General features: G+C 39.3%; 2 protein-coding genes across 3 annotated transcripts; both read right to left on the bottom strand.

Moving 5' to 3' along the window:
* Window positions 1-1909: 1909 nt before the first annotated feature.
* LOC128614155 (5-hydroxytryptamine receptor 3A-like) lies at window positions 1910-8206 on the bottom strand. The gene is made up of 8 exons (XM_053635470.1): window positions 8066-8206; window positions 7882-7926; window positions 7164-7273; window positions 6698-6867; window positions 5267-5427; window positions 4082-4292; window positions 2533-2796; window positions 1910-2223 (listed from the first exon to the last, which is right to left on the bottom strand). Exons 1-8 carry the CDS (start codon window positions 8204-8206, stop codon window positions 2000-2002), a joined length of 1326 nt encoding a protein of 441 aa, XP_053491445.1. The 3' UTR covers window positions 1910-1999.
* Window positions 8207-10326: 2120 nt separating this feature from the next.
* Window positions 10327-12299, bottom strand: LOC128614156 (receptor-transporting protein 3). Of its 2 annotated transcripts, none has more exons than XM_053635472.1 (2): window positions 11940-12299; window positions 10327-11049 (listed from the first exon to the last, which is right to left on the bottom strand). In XM_053635472.1, the coding sequence occupies exons 1-2, from the start codon at window positions 12080-12082 to the stop codon at window positions 10674-10676; spliced, it is 519 nt and encodes a 172-aa protein (XP_053491447.1). In that variant the 5' UTR covers window positions 12083-12299; the 3' UTR covers window positions 10327-10673. The 2 variants fall into 2 exon arrangements, with proteins under 2 accessions (XP_053491447.1, XP_053491448.1); XM_053635473.1 differs by having other exon boundaries at window positions 10327-11016; window positions 11940-12288.
* Between the last annotated feature and the right edge of the window lie 13359 nt (window positions 12300-25658).

The following is a 25658-nucleotide window of genomic DNA, read 5'->3' as shown; positions in this document are numbered from 1 at the left end:
GTGTTTTAATTAGTTTGTTCATTTTTAAACCTCACATACACACAGACATCATAAATCTGCGGCTCATAGCATGTTCGTCAAATGTGAAAAGGAATTACAGGATAGTAATAAAGTCTGATGTCTGCTTAAGAAAGCTGATTTTGTCAGGTTTCTTAAATAATATCTGCAAATCAGTGTGCATTTGTACTTCTCGGGAGGTTCAGTTGTGTGCACTCTGTGTCCCCTATTTAGGGCACTAATATGGACATTTAAGGATTCAAATAAGTACTTTATTTAAAGAAAAACTTCAGTCATTTATCTTACTTCTACTTTTCCTGGTCGTCACCGTCACCACCACCAGCACATGGAGAATGTCAGTCCAGACTTTTCTATTGTCAGCCACAGATTTCTGGCTCCTCCTGAATCTCCAGTCATTCAGGATTGAGATATAATCTCTCCTGTGGGTTCTGGGTCTGCCCTGGGTGCTCCTATCCAGTGGAATGGATCTGTTACAGCTCTACCGGGAGTCCACCAGGGGGCGAAATTGAAAGCTGCCCAAACCAACTCACCTGGATGGTCTGGATAAGGAGGAGCAGCGGCTCCAGTACATATTTCACGATTAATAATGATATCAAAGCAGACTGCAGTCTGGGCTCTGTTAGAATCAAGCAGAGGAGCCTACAACACCAGTAACATGATGAAACCTCTTAAACATAAAACGCATGAGGAGTACAGATAATGTGAGTGAGTGAAAATGTTGTTCTTGATGCTCAGCTGCTATTGGTCGTTGACAACAAGAGATTCCAAATCCCACTCGTCTTTACTGCAATTCTGCTCCATCCAAGCTAACCAATTAAAATCAGCTAAATTTTACAAGTCTAATAGTCTTAAGTGCATGAACCCACATGCTTTTCATGACCACTGTTTAAACTGGGGAAACACAAACAGCTATATAATGTTCAGTGATGTCCCTGATTAGTAATAAAGGTCAAATCACAAAACCATATCTTCTATAGGATGTGTACTTTATTTTAAATCCAAATCTACAAAGGTGTCATGGTTGTGTAACCTGGAGCTGCATAACAAACTGTTTGCTCAGTATGATACTCATTTTACATCAATATGAGGAAACAAACAAACAAAAAAACCCCCCACAAATATACACTCAGAGTAGTTGTGGTAATAGAGGGGTGTTGTCAGGGAAGTGGGGGTGTGGTTAAGGAAGTAGGGGTGTGGTCAGGGTAATTGGGGTGTGGCTAGGGTCCTGGGACAGGGTCAAGGTAGTAGGTGTGTGGTCAGGGGAGTAGAGGTGGGATCAGGATAGGTGGGGTGGTGTCAGGGTAGTAGGGGTGGGATCAGGGAAGTAGGGTGTGGTTAGGGAAGTGGGGGCGTGGTCATTGTAGTCAGGGTGTGGCTAGGGTCCTGGGACAGGGTCAAGGTAGTAGGTGTGTGGTCAGGTTAGTAGAGGTGGGATCAGGGAAGTAGGGGTGTGGTCAGGGTAGTAGGGGTGTGGTTAGGGAAGTAGGGGTGTGGTCAGGGTAGTAGGGGTGTGGTTAGGGAATTAGGGGTTTGGTCAGGGTAGTTGGGGTGTGATCAGGGTAGTAGGGGTGTGGTTAGGGAATTAGGGGTTTGGTCAGGGTAGTAGGGGTGTGGTTAGGGAATTAGGTGTGTGGTCAGGGTAGTAGAGGTGGGATCAGGATAGGTGGGGTGGTGTCAGGGTAGTATGGGTGTGGTCGGGGTAGTAGGGGTGGGATCGGGATAACAGGGGTGGGACCAGGGTAATAAGGGTTGGATCAGAGTAGTATGGGTGGGATCAAGGTAGTAGGAGTATGGTCAGGGTAATATGGGTGGGATCAGGGTAGTACGGGTAAAAGTGCAGAGATGGTTATGGGATTTGGATTAAAATTAAAAACACTTTAAACATTTAAGAGTTAAACTTATTCACACACATTCAGCCAAATCAGAAAAAGTTTAAACAGTAAGAGTACAGATAAGAACAGTGTGTGTGTGTGTGTGTGTGTCACTGGTACATCCAGATGCACCACATGAAGATGATGGCGAAGGCGTAGAAGGTGATGAGCATTAGGTAAACGCGGAATAGCAGGAAGTCGAGGACGTAGCCAACGTGACACCACTCATCCTGCAGAGCTTCTTCTCGCTGCAGCATGGTGAGGTGAGCACGAATTGCTTGCACACACTCACTGATCTCCACCAGCTCGGGGACACACAGGGGGGACACACCCGCTGATGATACACACACACACACTCACCAAATTTTGAGCCAATCACACAGAACTAAGGATAATAATATTTACAACAACAACAACAACAACAATAATAATACAATAAAACAATAACAGTGTGTGATTATAGTGTGTGTATGTGTGTGTGTGTGTGTGTGTAAGCATGTTCCACTGTGTGTGAATGTTGATTGGATGGAACTGAGTGCTTTTTTCTTAACTTAGGTTCACATGTATAAATGTTAATGTAATGTCAGATCTGCAAGTGTGTGTTTGTGTGTGTGTTGTGTAGCATTGATGTTGTGAGACTCACCATTAGCATGTGTGTGTTGTGCAGTGTCGGTGCGTGTGTGTTGCGTGCTCCAGATGTCTCCTTGTTCCAATATTTTGCGCTGTGTGTGTGTGACATCCTTATCACTGTAACAGATGAAGCGAGCGATGTATTTCAGCACAACCGTCCGGACCCACATAGGAACCGGGCGGTACTTCATGGAGTTGTGATGAAGAACGTTGGTGATGATGACCGTCTCCAGTAGACTGATGACCATCATAGCCAAACACACAGAGAAATAAATTCCTGAAGGAGCGGAGAAAAAAATAACAAATTACATAATAATAATAATAAAAACCCCTCAAACGCTGTGAAACGCTGTTTCAGCAATGTGGAGAGATAAACATAAATTAAAGTAAGTTATTGCTTCTGTTTAAAGCACTTCATCTTCCATGTAGAACAGGAAACTGTGTGGAGCAGCAGCAAGTCGACTTGTCACATGAGTTCACATGAGCTGTTACAGAAATAAAACAGCTCTTAAGCTGATTTCCAGATTTCCAGATGAAGCATGTGTCATATCACAGCAAACCAGTGACTACATTTCCCATCCTGCACTGCGGCCTACATACATAGACCATGGACCGCAATTCCCAGAACACGCCCCTTCATTCTAATCATGCACACCTGCATCCAATTTACACTCACAATCACACCATACATATAAGAGACTGTTCAAACACTTAGCTTTTGTGAAGTATATGTTAAGTTGCGTTGTATTTCTACTGTTACCAATCCTTGATACCTTGTTTGTTGATTCTGGTTTTGACTTTGTTCTTGTTTTCGACCTCGTCTTTTTGCCTTGCCTTGTTTGGACTTATCGCCAGACCTCTGCCTGTCTTTGTTTATTGATTTCTGCCTGATCCTTTGGACTTGTACTTCTTGTATTAAACTACCTAAGCTGCACTTGCTTCCGTCTCAGCCTACATTACATGACAGCATGATTCATCTTCTGGATCAAGCTGGAGGCCCACTTGGTTCCAAAGTCTTCTCTCCTGCTCTTATTTTCAAACGTTAAACATACTAGAGCCACGCTACTTCATAATATCATAGTTAAAAAATTCACCAGATAAAATGTTTACTAAAGAGCCCAAAACACTGATCCACACTCCGATCCACATTCCAACCCATACTCCAATCCTACACAGTTTTTTTTTAAATTTCCCAGCTAGATGGAGCATTCTATATATAGATAGCGTGCATTGGAGATTTATACACAAATGGGAGTTAAATATAAAACTAGCACAAATAAAAATTTGTCTTTCCAAACCTGCATTTTTTGCTATTTTTGATTAGACATTGTGTCCAAGAAAATGTCTATAGCTTTACATCTGAAGCAGAAGACCACTGGAGACTCCAGGAGATCACTAACCCATTAACTGAGGGAATTTGGGAGGAGAACCTGTCCGGGATTATTCTGCAAATTCCCAATGCAGTTTAATTGAGTTTAAAGTGTTCTGCTGTTCCAAAATCAGACGGTGAGAGAACTTGTGTAAAAGTTATGTGCTAATCATGTGTAGTAGCTTCAGTTCACCGATGATTGGTGTGCCGTTGGCTGTGCTAGGCAGCAGGTCGTTCATGATGAGCAGGAAAACGGTGTAACCGAGGATCAGCGTCATCTTAAATGAGGCACGGTCAACGCTGTGAGGTGGCAAATAGAAGGACAGAATGTCAATGACCATGAGGAAGGAGCTCGGGATGAGCAAATTCACCACATACAGGATTGGCCGACGCTTTATCACCACCTACACACACACAAACACACACACACACACACACACACACACACACACACACATTAGGAAATGATGAACACAGTGAATTACATGTGAATGTGTGATATGAATTACAGTCAGATCTAAAAGTACACTATTATATTTATTTTAATTACAACCTCCACATCTCCTGATCCTCATTATTCAACACTTCGTTATTTAAACACTGAGACAGAATAAATGTTTATGTATATTAAACTGCTTCATTTTCTCAAACTGAGATAGTGTGATTTATTTAAAACAAACAATAATTAAATGTGAGTATGATGTGATTTACTCAAAAAGGACAACAATGGAATATGATTCAGTTTAAAACTGTTGTGATACAACACACAGTGTGATTCAGTTTTGTGCAAACAGGTACAAAGGCCACACCTCATTCACCGGGACTGACAGGTACAATACAGAGGCCACACCCCATTCACTTGGACTGACAGGTAGAGAGGCCACACCTCATTCACCGGGACTGACAGGTACAATACAGATGCCATGTCCCATTCACTGGGACTGACAAGTAGAGAGGCCACACCTCATTCACTGGGACTGACTGGTACAATACAGAGGCCACACCCCTTTCACTTGGACTGACAGGTAGAGAGGCCACACCTCATTCACTGGGACTGACAGGTACAGAAGCCATGCCCCATTCACTGAGACTGACAGGTACAGAAGCCATGCCCCATTCACTGAGACTGACAGGTACAGAGGCCACACTTCATTTACTGGGACTGAAAGGTACAGAGGTCACACCCCATTCACTGGGACTGACAGGTACACAGGCCACACCCCATTCACTGGAACTGACAAGTACACAGGCCATGCCCCATTCACTGGTACTGACAGGTACACAGGCCACACCCCATTCACTGGTACTGACAGGTACAGAGGCCACGCCCCATTCACTGGGATATTGTTATATTTGTGTATTCTTTTCTGTCTCTCACCCAGAAGGTGATGATGTCCCACTCGTCTATGCCAAAGTTGAGAATTCCCGCTTCTCCCAAAATCACCACCAGCTCCCACTCCCCGCTGGCCTCCAGGTAACGTTTCGAGTTCCCTGACATCTCACCAAATGGGAGAGCAGGCTTCACCCTAACATCCCGAACTGCAACACACATGCACACCAAAATAATTTCAATTAGAAATTAAAATATTTAGTAGTGAAATATATAGGAAGCTCAGTAAGTAGCAGGCAGAAGTTGTGTGTAGTGTAATAGTGTGGTAGTAGGCGTAACCTAAAGATAAGACTGTATTAAAGGGCATTGAATCTGTACTTAGATTCAGATCACTTTTGAGACGTCTCACGAGGGGATCTCATGTTGTTTTTTGAACAATAAACTGGATTTTTGCTTCTCTCATCTATCTTGTTCGTGGGTTCAATTTGATCAGTAAATTGAGGATTATTGTATTGACTATCTAGAGGAAATTCAGCAACCTAGTCATTTTAGATACGACAGTAATGTTTAGAAAGTATTTATAAAGTAGTTTACTGATGTGGACGTAGGGGCTGAAGGTGAAGGTGTAGTTCTGAAGGTTGATAATGTGGTGTACAAAATAGTGACATTACAGACTATATCCAAAACAGAAACATGACTTTGCACCATTATAGAGCTAAACATGGCATCCATTTTTTAGTGTACAAAAATCTTTCATTTACAATGCAGCTGAACCTGATGGTGTCCCTGACTATGTCCCTGAGGCAGGCATTGATCAACTAGCTGGTGTTCACAGACAATAGTGATCTCCATCAGTGATGTGGAAGCCCACAGAGAGGAGCTCAGAACCCTGAGACCTTAACATAAGGTCACAACCTGATCATAGATTACAGGAAGCAGGAAGGAGCATTCCACCCATCAACTACCCATCAATGGACTGGTAGTGCAACTCTAAATTCCTGAGTGTCCACATTTCTGAAGAGATCAGTATTGCAACATACACTGGAGCAATGATGAAAAGAGCTGAACATCACCTTGATAACTTCAGGAGATTGGAGAATACCATGAACACCACAAACCCGATGAACAACATGAACACCTTTGATAACATGAACACCATTAACAACACAAACAGGACAGACTCAACTTTGCCTCAAGGTTCTCTCCAGGACATCTAATCTTCATATAAATGGCCTGAACGCTCATCAGGAATCAGGAATCAGGAATCAGAGAGAAATCTGAACGAGAGCCTGCTTACACTGCTGCCTTCTGGTGAAGTGATGATCTAGTGTGCATGTAGGAACTGAAGGTTAAAGATCAGTTCTGGATGTGTTGAAGCTTAATAGTGTGATGAAGTGTGGATGAAGTGTAGATGAAAGGTAGATGAAGTATGATGAAGTGTAGATGGAGTAGAGATGACGTGTAGAAGACGTGAATTACTTGTGTGCATGTAGGAGCCGAAGGTGAAGGTGCAGTTCTGAACGTCAAACGGGAAACTGAAGATCTGCAGGTTACATGCTGTGACAAGCCTGAGCATCCGGTCATAGCGAATGTGACCCGTATGGTTAACATACACATATGGACATGCCTGCGACACGTCATCATCCACACTGAGAGAGAGAGAAAGAGAGAGAGAGAGAGAGAGAGAGAGAGCGAGGGAGACAGAGCGAGAGAGAGAGAGAGAGAGAGAGAGAGAGAGAAGGAGACACAGAGAGAGAGAGGGAGACAGAGAGAGAGATAGAAGGAGAAAAGGAGAGAGAGAGAGCAAGAGCGACAGAGAGACATCATTAACACTGAGAGTGAGACAGAGAGTGTGAGAGAGTGAGACACATCATTAACACTGAGAGTGAGACACAAAGTGAGACAGACGATCTGAGGAAATGTGGAAAGAAAAACAAATACTAACAACTCATAGACGATGATGTCAGGTGACCAGAGGTTGTTTACAGGAAGTGAGATCTTACTGATCCCATCACACTCCTCAGGGTCCCAGATCAGGAATTCGTGAAACCAGTACTAGGAAACACACACACACACACACACACACACACACACACACACAAACACAAACACACACACATCAGCAACAGTCACATGATCTCATGCTGGCTGTGTCCTAAACAGCTGCTTAGTCATTATTCCCTAAAGCACTGAGGGGTTTAATTAACAGACTGTAATTCCCGTCCTTGTTTCTGTGCCAAGTTTCTGAAAAATGAAGGCAGAGTCTTCTTTTAGTTACCACATAACAGATCACTGAAGAGTTTCAGGAAGCTACGAAGCTTTTAATATGCATCAAAAAAGCTACCTTAAACAACTTAAGCACACAGAAGCATGCAGAACATATAAAAAATAACAAATAAAAATAAAAAGAGAGCTTAGATGCTTTCAGCATTGGCACATTTACTTCAGTTACAGTAACTGATAAACGTTCCTGTGTAGTAAATGCATTAAACCTCAGTCTTAGCAGAACAATCTGCACAACGCTGCTTTCAGGTGAACAGTGTTTTCAATGGTTCAACAAACTTTTAGCATTTCAGCTAATTTCAGCCACAGCCAGTTTCCAGTTCTGCAGGAATGATGAACACTGTAAAAGAGGGTGGTTTGGAACACAGCCATGACCTTACCAACCGCAGCCACAGGAACGTGGTGAGGATCTGAGTCTTCTCGTTCTGAGAAAGCGAGAGAGAGAGAGAGAGATTGAGAGAGAGAGAGAGAGAGAGAGAGAGAGAGATTGAGAGAGAGAACAGATTCAAACAAAGGCATAAAACACACACACACTCTCTCTCTCTCTCTCTTTCTCTTACTCACCACTCCAAGCACAGCATACAGGGTGAAGGAGATGTTGGTAATGGTGGGGTTACTCAGGTTCACGGCAGGTCTAAATGGCTTCCTGTCGAATACCTCCTGTAGAGACTCGTAGGTCGGTCCACTCTGACCCGGTCTACACATCAGCTCACACACACACACTGAGGCTGAGGAACACACACACACACACACACACACACACGATAATAAAATATAATATCATATAATATAGTAAATAGTATAATAGTATATATTATAGTATAATATAATACTGTAAACAGTATAATAGTATATATTATAGTATGATATAATATAATACTGTAAATAGTATAATAGTATATATTATAGTATGATATAATATAGTAAATAATATAATATAGTAAAGTCATTAGAAGTGATTCATTATTTATTCATTATTTATTTTATGTAAAATTCTAAAAGAAATGCTAAGAAAGTTTTACATGTAATTATAAAATCAGTAAGCCAAAACTACGTAAGATAAACTACTTTTAAGAATGTGGATAGTACCACAATAAAGTATTTTTGATAAATGCACATTAACTAACCAATCTGAAATCACTAAATAATTAACTATTAGTATATAAATGTTTAAGAATGAATACAAATTTTCATAATATTTTCAGAAATAAATGCATTATTACCTGATGTGAGGAGAAAAGCCAGCGAGAGCAGAAGTCTGACTTTTCCCATGATGCACTGCAAAAGGTTAAAGCACACAGTGTGTGTTCCTGCATTTATATGTGTGTTATTGAACACCTCCGATGATCAGTCAGCATGTGTGTTTATGCCGTCTGAATCAATGTGTTATTCATCTTGTTTTTCTCACACCTTTAATTAACTCTATGAAAATCGGGGGACAGAAGGATGTCTTTATGGTGGTAGATGTCTGAGTGTCTGAGTGTGACAGAGGGGAATGTCTTTGAGTAGGACAGATGTGCATGTCTTTGAGTGGGGCAGATGTGCATGTCTTTGAGTGGGGCAGACAGGAATGTCTTTGAGTGGGGCAGATGGACATGTCTTTGAGTGGGGCAGACAGGAATGTCTTTGAGTAGGACAGATGTACATGTCTTTATGTGGGGCAGATGGGCATGTCTTTGAGTAGGACAGATGGGCATGTCTTTGAGTGGGACAGATGGGCATATCTTTGAGTAGTACAGATGGGCATGTCTTTGAGTGGGGCAGATGGGAATGAGGCCAGAATGAGGCCTGGCATTGTTCTGCTGAAATAACCATGAACTTCCTGAAAAAACCATGAAAAGACAGCCTTGATGGCAGCATATGTCGCTCTAAAATCCCAATATATGCCTCTGCATCAATGGTACCTTCACACATATGCAAGTCACCCATACTGTGGGCACTGATGCACCCCCATACCATCACAGATGCTGTCTTTTGCACCTTTTGCTGATAACAGTCTGGTTGGTCTTTTTCATCTTTGGCACGGAGAACTTGATGTCCATTTTTCCTGAAAACAAGCTGAAACGTGGACTCATCTGACCACAGTACACGTCTCCACTGCCTTTCAGTCCATCTGAGATGAGCTCGGGCCCAGAGAACTTGGTGGTGTTTCTGCATAGAGTTGATGTGTTGCTTCCTCCTTGTGCAATAGAGTTTTAGGTTGCATTTCTGGATGCACAACTGACAATGATTTTCCAAAGTACTACCGAGCCCATGTGATTATATTTACCACAGTAGCATGATGATTTCTCAGGCAATGCCACATGAGGGCTCGACGGTGATGCACATTCAACAGTGGTTTCCGGCCTTACCCTTTAAGCAATGAGATTTCTCCAGCTTCCCTGAATCTTTTCACAATTTTATGCACTGTAGATGGTGACCTAAAAACCTAAATTCTTTGCAATCTTGTGTTGAGCAATGTTGTTTTTGAACTGATTGACAATTCTCTCACGAAATTTGGCACAAAGTGGTGAGCCATGACCCATCCCTGCTTGCAAAGACTGAGCTTTTGGTGGATGCTCCTTTTATGCCCAATCTTGATACCCTCTCCTGTTACCAATGAACCTGATTATTGTGGAATCCTCCAAAATGGTGTTACTTACATATTCTATAAACTTTTCAGTCTTCTTGTGCCTCTGTCCCAACTTTATTTTGAGTGTGTTGCAGGCATCAAATTCTAAATTTGTTTATATTTATAAAATACAATTAAGTTGGTCAGTGAAAACATTGAATATCTTTTCTTTGTGCTTTTGTCAGTTAATTAAAGTTTCAAGAGACTTCACGAATCACAGATTTTTGTTTTTATTGCATTTAAGAAAATATCCCAACTTTTCTGGAAATGGGATTTGTAAGTAAAGCACACTTTCTTTATTTCTTTATTTCTTTATTCCTTCCAATACATTTGGATGAATTGAACACCCTTAAATATTTGTACATTTGTGTTAAATTAATATTTATTAAGCACATAATTAATTAAATAAACATACATTGCACACTCTTGAAATTAAACAACTGGGAGGGGGTAATTTGGGGTGGTGTTAGGGTGGGATGTGTTTGGAGGTTTCAGTGCATTACCCTGTCAGTGGGTACAGAATTAGCTAGCACTGAAACCCAGCTGGGGCAGTTGTGTGGTTCATGTGCTCTGTTGGCAGAACCCCAGTTGACAGGCTTCACAGTGTGCACTTTCGTGTGGTCCATTCACTCCACCGATAAAGTGTGAAGGTCGGCTTGATTCTCCCACGTTCTCATTGTAGCACCTGATTTTAATCTTCTCTATCACTTTCTCCACCATCACATCAATGTTTTCTTTGCCAAATTTGGGATTCTCCTTCCGGGGAGCATTGCAGCGGCGACACTCCTGCTTAAAGCGGCGCACCTTTACAGAGCCACGCCCACTCGCCGCATCAAGTGAGAAATGAAACACCACGATCACTCGCTTAGAGGGCCACGAACGACCACACTTAGAACACTGGAACCTACAGAACAGAGAGATTAAAGGTGAGAGAGGGCTGGTGAGGTGTATGAGAAGGCAAGTGAGAGGGAGCAGGTGTGTGAGAGGGAACAGTTGTGTGAAAACGGGTAGGTGAGAGGGGGCCGGTGTGTGAGAGAGGGCAGTTGAGATGGGGCAGGTGAGTGCGAGGGGACAGGTGAGATGGGGCAGGTGTGTGAGTTGGGGCAGGTGAGAGGGGGAATGTGTGTGAGAGAGGACAGGTGAGATGGGGCAGGTGTGTGAGAGAGGGCAGTTGAGATTGGGCAGGTGAGTGAGAGGGGACAGGTGAGAGGGGGCAGGTGTGTGAGAGGGGATAAGGTAGAAAAGGAGAGAAGGTAGATAAGGTGGCAATGGGGAGAAGCAAACATGTGATTTAATATAAACAGATTCATGATTATGATCCTAAAATTACCGAGTCAGGACACAAACACTTTATAAACACTAAGCTGCACTGAGATCAGCTCCACTACTCCAGCCTCCGCCTTCAGTCATTTATACATGAACAGGTACTACTCAGTATTTTCACTTTATTCTTTAAGTAAGTTTGTCTGTTCCTCATTGCTGTTTGATCGTTGTATTTAAGTGCAAAATTGGAAAGTTTCATTGTTTTTATGACTGACTGAATGTTTCATACCCAACAACTCAACAACACATATACTGTGTTTAGGAAAGTTCCTTTAAGTGGACAGCATATATGTTTAGCAGATGAATAAGCAGCACATAATAATAAACTAATTCACCAGATCATAACCGATTCCAATTCAAACAAGATTGAATATAAATGAAGTTGTAAGGAAATCTACAAATGCTAGTTTCACCCCGAATCTCATCTCTAACTCCACCCTAACTGCTGTAATAAAATATATACACTTACTTATTCTAACCATGAATACCATTACAGTGTCTTACTGAGCGAATGATCCTCTGAGGTACTCATAGAACCCCGGTGCTGCATTTCTTGGCTGGATGGAGTCGTCCATGTAGAGCGTCCACTCATCCTGTAGATCTTCTGCTCTCGTTCTAAACACACTCATCCACTCTTGGTCCTCCATCGCTCTCTCTGTTTCACTCTGTCTGTCTCTGTCTCTCTCTCTCTCTCTGTCTCAACCTGTCACTGCCTCCCTGCTGCATTTATACTAGTTGCTTTCTGGTGAAAGGAAACAGAAACTTAACTTAGAATTACACACACACACACACACACACCAAACTTAAACTATGACGTTTAACATCAAAGGTCAGCAGAAATATAAATATACTATACATATATTCTTTAATTATAATTCAGTTGAACATTTTATATTATATTTGATAATAATTTAATACATTATTTTAATAATTATTTCATTACTAAGTTCATTGAATTTGTAAGACTCTACTTGTTATTCTTAATGATGGGGGGGGGGGGGGGGGGGACGGGACACCCACAAACCCACACACACACACATAACAGTACTTTGAATTGTCATTTTTATAGCCTGGACATGTTCTAGAGGTCATATGAAATCATTTTGGTGCGCAAGAAACCAAAACTTATGCAAAAAGTAGAAGTGAAACTGATGTGAAAAGGTCTTGACACACCCATCAGCCTGACACACCCATTCAGTGTTCCAGGTACTGCATAATGCAGTAATGCACAATTATTAGCACTTACTCACACTTACTAACACTTCCCTCAAAAACTTATTTTCTCATTTAGTTTATCAGATGTCCTGCAACACCCGGAGAAACAAACAAACAAACAAAAACAGGAAGGTCTATGCCTAAGTGTGTTTCAGTACTTTTGTCATTTTGGCCGTCACACAGTGTGACATCATCACGTCTGAAATGTAAATAAAACACCATTAAATTAAACAGTTTGATTTCTATTTTACACGATTATTTCCCTGGAGTTTAAATTTTGCTTTCCTTTTCGGCTTGTTTCTCCGAGGCGACACACACACACACAAACACACTCACACCCACACACACACACACACACACACACACACACACACACACACACACGATTAGAAACAAAACCGAAAAGGAAAGTGAAAAGCTCTTCTGCCACCTACAGGACACTGACAGTCACTGCAGCTTCATGTTTTTGTTTTTTGTTCTTTTAATCACATTTATATTTACATTTGGTAGATGTCCTTATTTTATTACTTCTTTTAATACTTTGTAGGCTGTATGAAAAACACTTCCTCTTGCTTGTTCACTAGATCAGGGACCTAGGTCCCATCAGTCTAAAACCCTGTTACAGGAGGGAGGTTATTAATATCCAAATGAAATGTGAACGTCTGAGTTTATAATAAAATTTACACTGGTATAGTCTTCATTTTACAAATCCTGTTTGTGACATCATGCTCCTTAATGAATTAGCTGTCTATCACAAATCAAAATAATAATACCTTTTCTTGTATGTCCTTGACAGAATTGTGTTTCTCACTTGAACATTCCACATGAACTCAGTATTGCTATGGGCAGAAATACAGCAGCATCACGAAATAACCACACTGCACAATATTATAGGCCTATCTCAAATAATTTCTTTATAAATTCTCCGTATCCTTAATTTAGCAAAGAGACTGAACTAAGCTCCTAATTTGTGTCTATAATATAGTCACTGTAATTGGATAAACAAAAACAAACAACAACAAAAAGCAAAATGTGGGTCTGTACCTGACTGCAGTGCTTTCTTAAGAGAATGTTTCACATCTTTATTGTTTGACCAGCAAGTCCACTGGATTGATGATATCTCAGGTTGAATTTCCTCATTTCATCACTGGAAAAAGGAATATGATAACCCATGAGTTCTTTCAGGATTCCTTGTCTGACGAACACAGACTTTATCTTCTGAATCACTGCATGAGCTGTCTTATCTGGTAAGTTAAGGACATCTGGATATTTCATCTATTAATCTACCAGAAAGAGGTAAAAATGTCCACAACATATCCACTCCTAATTTCATCCATGACAGCTCTGGAACCTCGTGCGCTATGAGAGGTTCTCTCACAGTGGCTTAGTGGTCAGCATGTTTGTCTCGCAACTCCGTTGTTGGGGTCTTGATTCCCGCCTTAATCCAGTGTGCGCTTGCATGTTCTCCACATGCTTCGGGGGTTTCTTCCGAGTACCCTGGTTTCCTCTCCAGTCCAAAGACATGCCTTATAGGCTATTTGGCATGTCTAAATTGTCCATGGTGTATGATTGGGTGTATGAATGGGTGTGTGAATGTATGTGCGATTGTGCCCTGCAATGGGCTGGACCCTGTCCAGGATGTCCCATGCCTCGTGTCCCATGTTCCCTGGGATATGCTCCAGGCTCCCTGCAACCTGTGTAAGATAAGCAGTACAGACAATGGATGGATAGATGGAGCTTGGAGAAGAGCATCCTTCAGATTATTCAGCACTACACCATGCTGAGCAAAACACTGCCACATAGTGTCCTTCTTAAGTAGTTGCCTAAGTAGGACTTTTTTTTTGGGAATGTACTGGGTTCGTGTCAAGCAATAATTGCTTTGAGCTTTGCCTGTCCATCCATCCAGCCATCCATCCATCCATCCGTCCATTTTCTATACCACTTATCCTACTGGGTTGTGGGGAACCTGGAGCCCATCCCAGGGAGCATGGGGCACAAGGTGGGGTACACCCTTGACACGGTGCTTTGCCTGTCCTCCAGGGTCTAATGTCCTTAATCTCTTTGACCTTGGTGTCATCTGGTTTCACTCACTGAGGTATGATGATGTGCCACATGTATTTCACTGTTTCCACCTTGAATTAGATCTTCTCTTTGTTAATCGGAACATTTGCTGCTTTCTTACTCTCCATCACTTTGTGTGAGATGTTAACATGCTCCTGGTATGATGAAGCAGCTATAAGCATGTCATCTGCAATAATGTGCACCCTTCCATGTTACCCAGCGTCTCACACTGTTTTTGTAGGCTGTAGCTGTAGAAGGCTGGGAATCTTCTAGACAGAGGTCAGAGAATCCCATCATTCTAAACACCAGCTTATCTATTATCATGCCATTTTTACTTGGACTGAATTCACAATTTTAACTTCTCTGTCACAGTGCCGTGACAAATCTCTCCTCAGTCATTCCTTTGTTTGTTGGGTGTGACTGGAATTGGTGAAGTTTGAATACAGCATTCTTCTGTGAGCTGCAATATTCCCTGAACAATCTGAAAAAAGTCATTCATAGATCAATGTATTTAAATTAAGAGCAGAATTTCCACTTATATGAAATATCTTAGTTCAACTAAAAGTAAATAGGTAAATAATGGCAGGTTTATGTTAAACTCATTAAATAGAAACATGTACATATATTGTAGTACAGTGGACATTATATTAATATGTAAATGCCAGATGAAGCCAAACTCACTTTTTAGAGTGAATACACACTCTGTTATGCCCCTTAAACTGCTCCATTTCATCGAATCTCACTGAAACACCTGGGTGCTAACTTTCAGTGACCTGTACTACTCTCAAAAGTCACAGGTCACAACTTTCCTTATGAACAGTATTGTTTTTAACTCCATATTCTGAGACAATGTTGTGTGTGTGTTTTTTTTAATCAGCTCCAATGACTGTATGTATGTATGTACATCATAACAGGGATTCAAAATTGAAGCCAAAATGTCTCTGCATCTGCTGCAATACAATTTATAACCCCGCCCATTACCATGTTAGTGAATGGGAATGGACCCAAACTTACATTTAAAGCTACAGCTCCACAAATTATTTTCAGGAATAGTGTTCTGTTATTTTTGTACGTTTAGCTGACCTTTATCACCCCAGTATTTTCCCTTATGATAAATTATAGGAGTTATTTCATGATAATTAAAATGGTGTAGTTGATGAGGTGATCAGAAGTTTAGGAATTGACAATAGAGCCTGTTGAACATGCCCACGCTTTCCAACATGGACCTAAAGTTCTTGTCAATTCTGTAGCAAAGCCATCCCACCAGCAAAAACTTGTTGAAAAGACGCTGAAAAGACAACTTTGCCAGATGTCTCAACAACATTAAGATTAGGTTGAAACGTGAAAGGTGAAGAGACATCTATAAAAAAGATGTCCTTCTAAGTCTAAATTTGTTTGAAATGTGAAAGGTGAAAAGATGTCTTTTTTAGGCTGTTTCAACGACTTGAATTCAACCTAATTTCAACCATGAATTCATGATTATATATAATATTCATTATATTATTATATCATCATATTATATTCATAATTACTCTCAAAATAAGACAATAGACAAAAAAGTACCAATAAAGCATTTATTGACAAGAGGGAATTTCATACTAAACAGGCTGTAACTTTGGAATTAATACATTTCATTCCAATTAAATTACCCAATGCGTCTCTGTAACTCTCGGTACTTCTGTCTGCCTTTTTCCACAACCCCACCCTTTTCCTCCTCCACTTCCCCCTGCAACTATTTTGACTTTTAAATTCTGAGTGACCAGTCCGTCAAAACAAGCCACTCCGGTTTGCTGAACTTCTATCACCTGAAATTCATATCCTGTGGTTGTGTGTGAGCATGTATGTCATGAAGCAGCAGGAAAAAAAAAACCAAAACGAAAAACATTCTCATAGATACATTTTATATTAAAGAACAGTGACATCAAGTTAATTGTATGCCATATTTTAAACATTTTTATATTCATATAAATATATTTCAGTTTTTGAACAGTAGTGATTATGTTCAAAAAGGCTCAGAAAGACTAATTTGGGTGTGCAGTATACAACACAACATACCTTTTAATTGAGATATAATTACAAAACACTTCCTGCAATGTAATCTTATTTTCATTGCTGTATTAGGGTTATATGTGGTCCAAAATAGACATCCATCTCGGGATAAATTTGGACCAAATCAGACAAACAAAGCCCAATTTTGTGGCGAAATATCATAACAACTAAGTTTCCAGCTAATTTATTGGCTGTGTGACCTAAGCAAACACTCGAGGTAGCTTGTTAAGGTTAGCCCATATCTCCTTTTTTAATCTCGCCACCAACAGAGCTCTGTTTTGACCAAAAATGGCTTCAAAACTGCACAATGGGAGTCAATGGCTCTTGTTGGTCCAGTCATATATACAGTCACTGATCTGGCTGGCTAATATAAATAAATTTCAGTTTCTGAACAGCAGTGATTATGTTACAAAAATGCTCAGAAAGACTAATTTGGGTGTACAGTACACAACATAACACACGTTTTCAACAAGATATAATTCCCCACTTTCTGCAATGTGATCTTATTTTCACTGCTGTGTTAGCATATGTGGTCCAAAAGTGGAGTTTATAATAAAACTCATAGACTTGACATATGTGCTACCTTCACTACACTCAGGCATAAATAATCAGCCTTCATCAGAAACAATGGATACACACACGCATACACGCACGCACGCACACACACACGCACACACACACACACACACACACACACCGCATGCTACTGAAGTACACCACATCCTCTGTGTGACTGTCCAGTTTAATAAAAAGAATAATGTAACATTTATAAAGATTTAAAAAGTTGTAAATTACAGGAAATTTATTATGAATAGTTGACTGTGGAGATCTCACCAAAATGTTCTAACAAGCAGTGCAGTAAAAAGTACCCATACACAATCAGAGCCATTCCTCATTTTTCACTCGGAAAAAGTTCCATCTCTGAAAGCAGCGAGTCTGTGTGTTTACAACTTTTACACATGAAATACACTGCGAGGAATTAAAGAACATTAAAAAACATTATTCTTGTCTTTTTTATTTCATTTTAAAGCCAGTTTCATTGTAAATATCTAAGTAAATGTCAAAGATGTGATAAAAAAAAGCAAATGTAACTTAAATATAAAAATCATGTATAAGACCTAATCAGGTTCTAATATGCAAATGAGGACAAGGAAATGGCAGTTTACTAGAGTAGGGGCAGGACATGTAGTGTGACTAATTCACACGTTAATCAAATCTAAAGTTGTTGATGAGGCATTTTACACACACACACACACACACACACGCACACACACACACACACACACACACACATTGTTCCTGTGGACAAAGAGGAACGTCAGCAATTTAATAATCCGTGCCAGAAAAAGACCAAACACCTTGTGTGTGTGTGTGTGTATGTGTGTGTGCGATTAACCACAAGGCAGAGAGGAAACATACACACACACACACACAACACTGATAGAGAGTGATATGGAAACGCTGAAGTAGCTGTTCTGTGGTTTTTTGTGGGCTGAGTGGAAAAGCTTTCTCCTCTCTATCAGACCTGTTTGATTTTTTTCTAAAAGTGGAATGATGAGAAATCGGATTTTTCCTACACTGAACTGTACTCTCCTCAGTTTCCCTCAAACACACTCACAGTTTATAAGTATTTATAAATCATGTGTGTGTTATAGATGGGGTTATGACCTATATGTACATATATATACAGTAATGTGAATGTAAAAAAAAAAATATTAATGTATTATATTCTGAATAAGTTTCTGTTTGTGTACTGATTCCTTCATTTCACTCACTGCACTGTGGAACATCAGGCTTTCAGTTTATTCTCAATATTCTCTTATTCTCAGTAAAATTACATCAGAAAATCTTTCTGGTTAAGACACATACCACAGTGAAAGCTTTAATCGAGCAACATAAACATGAAACAGGTCATTTAGAAATAAAAAAACATTTTTCTTAAAGCAGTATGAAACCTTTTATTATTATTATTATTATTATTATTATTATTATTATTATTATTATTTTCAAATACACCCTGATATGATCAGATTATAGCATCAGATCTTGGCTAAGGTTCTCATTATTGTGGGCTCAATGAGCGAGTCGACTCTTCGAGCTGAAGCTCGGAAGTCAACTCGACTCACATTTATTATGTCATTTAATTTTATTTTTCACTCTAGCTGAAATGATGTCGGATTTCTGAAGGTGTAATATCTTTAATGCTGTGCAACTCTGTGAGAGTGATTGGAGATGTCCTTGTAGACGGTGATACGGAAAACACATTTCACGTCAATAATAATTCGAAATCTGCAGAAGCTGAGTTTGTAATCATTACAGGAAATCTTTCTGGATCAGATTAATCATTAAGTACAGACACGAATTCAGGTGATTTCTGTGCAACCGTAACCGTAACAGTGCCAGAGTAGAAGACCACATTATACAATTACCGTAAACAAAATTGTCTTTTCACCTTTCACTGCTTCACACATAACTAGTGATTATTTAAAACCATGAAAGTGAAGGTAGACAACTAACATACAGGACTTAAATAGTCAAGTGATGAAAAGTAATAAATACAACACAGTACTAAACCAAGCTCAGATAATTACAAAAAACAAAAAACAAAAATGAAACACTGAGCAAAAACATTTTTAGTGAAAATTATATTTGACCAGAAGAGAAACTCTCGTCCGTCACACTTTGAGTGTTAAAAGCACTATACAAATAAAACCTTGTTTAATTCAATTATCTAAACCTTCTCACCAAATACCACATTGCACCATCCACCCACCTGATTCTGCACCCCCCCCCTTCTCTCTCTCATAAACACACACACACACACACACACACACACACACACACACACACACACACACGGTGATAAACTGCAAATGTGAGCAATCTGAATGTTTACTGGCACAATTGTCTTTAGGTGGTAAAGTGTGTCCTCATTTTAAAACTCATCATTGACTCTGACCTGAAAAATGAGGACAGAGGATTTAAGAGCTCAAAAACATGTAATAAAACTACATTAATTCTTTTAAATAAAGAAATTAAACGCTGTAAGACGTTTCAGGTTGGTTAAGCTTAGAAACAGTAGTTCACCTGCTGCCTTAAAAACGAAGATAACCTTTGTTTCAACTCAAAGGTAGTCACAAGTAGTCAAGACAATGGATTAATTTCAGTTTAATTTTTGAAAATTTATCCCAACTTGTCATGACAACTGGAGTTAAAGAAATAAGGTCACGTAACTTAATGGGGCTAGCGTATTTTACAGGGAATCAGTTAAGATGTTTATGAAATGTTTAGTGTTTATGCTCTTCTGTTGGTGTCTGCTTCATCATCCTCACTGTTAAACATGCACACACACACACACCTGAGTGAAGCTGTGTGAAAGTTCATCACTTCTTCTGCAAGTGAATTAACAAATACACACACACCCACACACACACACCCACCCACCCACCCCCCCCACACACACACACACACTCCCCTATGTTTCCTCACATCTGCTATATGCTACTGAGTGAAGCTGTGTGAAAGTTCATCACTTCTTCTGCAAGTGAATTAAAACACACACACACACACACACACACACACACACACACACACACACAATAAACCACTGTGTTCAAGCACAGTCTGAGTAAAGAGTAAAACAAAACCCCATCACTGTAAGTGTTTGTCTAAAATGATCGCTCTTACTGATATAAAGTTTTGGTATTTTTAAAGATATACTTTAGAGCTCAAACTGAGGACATGTGACTGAATAACGGGTGGAGCCTAGGACCGGGCCACTCACTTCACACACTTTCACATGTCCAGCTAAACTCTGATACAGATTTTTTCTCAACAATGTTTATATATATATATATATATATATATATATATATATATATAAAAATAATTTATTTATATGAAAATTAACATTACACATATAGCATAAGCATCAACATGACACTTCTCTGACCTAGGGGTGATTTGTCTTTGTAAATCCACCTACCAGCATGTTTTAGTCCTCTTATACCACAGTGATTTGCAAACAATGACAATTTTTATATTTTATATTATTAAAGGATAATACATCATACTTTTTATCCATTTATACAGTAGTTACAATTAATGTTGGTGAAATGTTGGTGAAACAGTGTCGGTTAGTTCCTGTTCTCGTGTATGTTATATCAGCTATAAACAGTCGTCCTCTCATCATCCTCTCTTTTCTCTCTCTCTTGAAATAAAGAAAAAACAAACAAACAAGAAAATGTGGTTTGTCATATTACAGAAAAGCCGCAAAGCATAAACTCCTCTGTCCTGAAGATCTTGGAAAACTTAAAGTTTTACTTAAAGCTTTATGTCTAATTGTTACAAAGAGCTGACACTGGAGACTCCTTCCATAAAGGTTAAATCAACATCTCCTTACTGAAAACTTCACCATAGCAACAATTACACACGTTCTTAATCCATTTATGTGGAGAGTCCAAAGTACAAGCCCCTGTGATGATCTATTACTATAGATATGAGAATATGCAGTACTAGAATGAGTGCATTAATGTAGACCTGTAATTTGCAGCTGCACTGCAGCTGTCAGAGTGGGCGCACAGTGGCTTAGTGGTTAGCACATTCGCCTCATACCTCCGGCCCTGTGTGTGCGGAGTTTGCATGTTCTCCCTGTGCAATGGGGGTTTCCTCTACCAGTCCAAAGACATGCATGGTAGGCTGATTGGCATGTCCAAAGTGTCCGTAGTGTATGAATGGGTGTGTGAGTGTGTATGTGAATGTGCCCTGTGATGTATTGGCACCCTGTACAGGGTGTACCCCGCCTTGTGCCCCATGCTCCCTGGGATAGGCTCCAGGTTCCCACGAATCTGTCGGATAAGAGGTATAGTAGATGGATGGATGGATGGAAACTATTGTCAGAGCTGCTATTATAGAAAATTAAGCAACACCTTCTGACCAATCAGAATCCAGAATTCAGCAAACATCAGCATGGTGTATTAATAAATAATAAATGTCAGAGTTCAGTTTACATCCGTGTTCACTGAGATGAAGCGGTGAGGAGTAATTAAAACACAAACAACCCCCCCCCCCCCCCCCCACACACACACACATGCACACACACACGCACACACCTACACACACACACATGCACCCACGCACACACACACACACAGGTTGTGTACATCGCTGACTGCGTGTTCAGTCAAACAACTTGATTAGTCACATTCAAATCAACACATTACAAAAAAAAAACACATTACACTGATGGTATAGGAAATATTTCACTATAGTGTTTATTATATGCTCTTTATATAAATGTCAGTAAGAACAATTTATTGTACAGTAACAATATACAGTAAATCTCATTATCACATATTAAAACATATGAAATTGTTTTTAATTAATTAATTAATTAATTAATTAAGATGCTATAAAAACCTTTTGTCAGGATACAAAGGGAAAAAAACTGTTTATTGGGTCATAATAATGATAAAGTTTCTCGACATAATCATATGAAGATAAAATAAGAGTGTGTCCTCTTCATGAGCTAAATGTACAATAAACCTTCACACACACTTGATGAGAATATACAGCCAGCTTTAACATGTAACACAAAGTCAGAGTGTTGAGACACGCTTGAATTATTTTGAGGTTTATTCTGAGATAGATTTCGTTATTACAGATTTACAGTAATTTCCCTCCACACTGGCAGATCATCACACTCTGGCCCAGATATATAACACTTTATTTACTGTGATGTCATTATACTAGTGTATCAAATGTATATGCTAACTATATACATATTTGCATATTTTACATATTAATATCTTTCATATATCATCATTTTAGGTCATTATATGCACAGGTACAGAAGAACACTTATGATGAGGGGGATTTCACACTATGGTGTATGTGGTTGTCACTCAAGTACCACTGGCAAATTGCACTGCAACACACACACACACACACACACACACACACACACACTTGTCTCTTTTGATGTTTTCTTGTATTTTGTGGCGTAGTTAAACAGCACTGTTTCTCCCAATAACACGCAAACTTTCTCTTTGTATTTTCACACCAAACTCCTCCTTGTGTTTCAGTCAATTTGTAACATGCCCTTGTCCACTTCCCTTAACCATTCAAAAGTGGGTAACATCCCAATCAATCAAGTTCAGCAAAGCATTCTGGGTAAGTTTTGTTCCTGAAGTCTTGAGTCTTGAGTCTACATACTTGTTCATTTTGCTTGTATTTTCTCATTTGTAAGTCGCTTTGGATAAAAGCGTCTGCTAAATGAATAAATGTAAATAAATGTATTCGTTATCCCTATGTCTTGATCTGCTAACTAGCTCCCTAGGTCAGTATATCACGTTTATGAGTTCGGGCACTGGTAAGGAGCCTGGCTCACTACACATTGGGACTCTGACAACTCAATTTCCTGCAACACGATTATGTACTCACTTTCTAAAACATCACCAAAAGATTTATTTGTCATAGAAATTTATTAGCTTAATCACACACATTTCTGTCACGGTACTCCAAACAGGATCGTACATTAGCTAGTGGATTTATTTATTTTAGTGGATTTACATCATTAAACACAAGCCATTAGACTCAAACAGACCATATATAGAACGTCAAATAAAGTTATAAATTGCTAAGGTAAGTAATCATTTGAGAGCTACAACAACGATAACAAGCTACTTACATTTGTAGATGAAGCTGGCTGAGAGTTCGGCCCCCATTTTATTTTTTTGAGCTCATGGGCTTCAGAAAGCATGATGTAATATCCAGTAAGGGAACACAGTAAGCATTGATGCTCCCTGGTTTTTGTGGTGCATTGTGGGATTTTTTAAGGGAGTAAATATGACAGTGCACTGGAAGGATTCTGCAACTGAGACAGCCCTTAAAATGGCTGACTCCCTGATCAGTGCCCTGACTATTGAACTAGGACGCTGATTGAGACGCACCCTATATGAAGTAAAATAACAGCTCTTATCAGACTGTTGGTGGACAAGGGGAAATACACAGGAACAGAATAAGACGAATGATATAAAGATTTTAGATTATTGGTGTATCTCATCACCCTGATATGTACAGGTTGTAGAATACAGGGTGTGCGAAAAGTTATTATTATTTACAGCATGTTCACCCTTACGCTCTATGCGTTTTTCAGACGCTCTATGAAGTTTTGGCAGGTTTTGAATGGACGTGGATGAGGGGAAGTGGATGAGGACACATTATCAGCGCTACAGGAATAAGGGAGTGATTGTTTCCTCTTGCAGGCTGATATGAAAAGAAACTGTAATAATTGATGTGTTAAATACAGAGCACCTGAAGTGACATTTTGAGCATAAAATGTGTAATTATTTGCAAACTGATAATAATTTCTTAAAAATGCCCATGGAATGGATCACACTTGGGCCTTTTGAACTTGACAGGATGTGACTAGATGTGAGTTATTTTTACATTTGTGATGTTTAGGTTTTGATGTTTTTGGATTTTCAGACACTTTGTCTGTTTCTCTCTGCTTGCGCTGCTGTTTTGTCATTTTTATCTTGTTTTGTTGTGTTGTTGATTTTATCTCATTGTCTTGTGAGGTAGTTTTTCTTGGAGGAAACACGATGGGGGAGTACTCCACTCGCTCCTCTGTGCTCCTCACTTTCTCTCCGGCTCGGTTCGGAAAGTCCAGAACACAGTAATCAACACAAGTAACATCAGGAATCGCCTGTACACACACACACACACACACACACACACACACACATTTGATGAATGAATGACTGAATGATTATGGTGAGGATATTGAGTGTGACAGGTGATTGAACTTCACTCTCTTACCTGTGGTGCTGATGTGGAGTTCACAGCTGGAGTTTTATCTGTAAATAAATTTAACATTTTAACACTTTAACACTTCTCACTCCCACTTTCTAAAAATTTGACTGTTATTTCTGCATAACAAAATGCTGTCTCATACACGCCGTCTCCATTTCCTGTGTGTGTGAATGCAACCACACAACCACAAACATGTTACCATGGCAACAAGTTTCAGTAAGCAACGTATACTGTTTCCTCACATCATTTATTCATCTTTATCTTTTATTTCTATTATAACACATTCCACAATATATTCTATAAGACATTCCACACTATGTTCTATAACACACTCTACACTATATTCCATAACACACTCTACACTATATTCTATAACTCTACAATATATTCTATAAATCTACACTATATTCTATAACACGTTCTACACTATATTCTATAACTCTACACTATATTCTACAACACATTCTACACTATATTCTGTAACACGCTCTACAGTATATTCTATTACTCTACAATATATTCTATAACACGCTCTACACTATATTCTATAACACGCTCTACACTATATTCTATATCTCTACACTATATTCTATAACATGCTCTACACTATATTCTATAACACGCTCTACACTATATTCTATAACTCTAAACTATATTCTATAAATCTACACTATATTCTGTAACACACTCTACACTATATTCTGTAACACGCTCTACACTATATTCTATAACTCTACACTATATTCTGTAACACGCTCTACACTATATTCTATAACTCTACACTATAATCTATAACACGCTCTACACTATATTCTATAACTCCACACTATATTCTTTAACTCTACACTATATTCTGTAACACACTCTACACTATATTCTATAACTTTACACTATATTCTATAACACACTATACACTGTATTCTATAACTCTACTCTATATTCTATAACACACTCTACACTATATTCTATAACACGCGCTACACTATATTCTATAACACACTCTACACTATATTCTATAACACGCTCTACATTATATTCTATAACATGCTCTACACTATATTCTATAACATGCGCTACACTATA

This window comes from Ictalurus furcatus, chromosome 10, assembly GCF_023375685.1.
Source record: "Ictalurus furcatus strain D&B chromosome 10, Billie_1.0, whole genome shotgun sequence".
NCBI classification, from domain to species: Eukaryota; Metazoa; Chordata; class Actinopteri; order Siluriformes; family Ictaluridae; genus Ictalurus; species Ictalurus furcatus.
The sequence above is the reverse complement of the archived record's forward strand: the minus strand, read 5'-3'. Positions and strand labels throughout refer to the sequence as shown.

Coding starts and splice junctions, on each gene's coding strand:
- LOC128614155 (XM_053635470.1), bottom strand. CDS start 8,206: ATGTGTAGACCGGGTCAGAGTGGACCGACCTACGAGTCTCTACAGGAG. Junction 7,927..8,065: donor TGTATGCTGTGCTTGGAGTG/GTGAGTAAGAGA, acceptor TCGCTTTCTCAG/AACGAGAAGACTCAGATCCT. Junction 2,224..2,532: donor ACAACACACACATGCTAATG/GTGAGTCTCACA, acceptor GTGTATCATCAG/CGGGTGTGTCCCCCCTGTGT.
- LOC128614156 (XM_053635472.1), bottom strand. CDS start 12,082: ATGGAGGACCAAGAGTGGATGAGTGTGTTTAGAACGAGAGCAGAAGAT. Junction 11,050..11,939: donor CTCAGAGGATCATTCGCTCA/GTAAGACACTGT, acceptor ACACCTCACCAG/CCCTCTCTCACCTTTAATCT.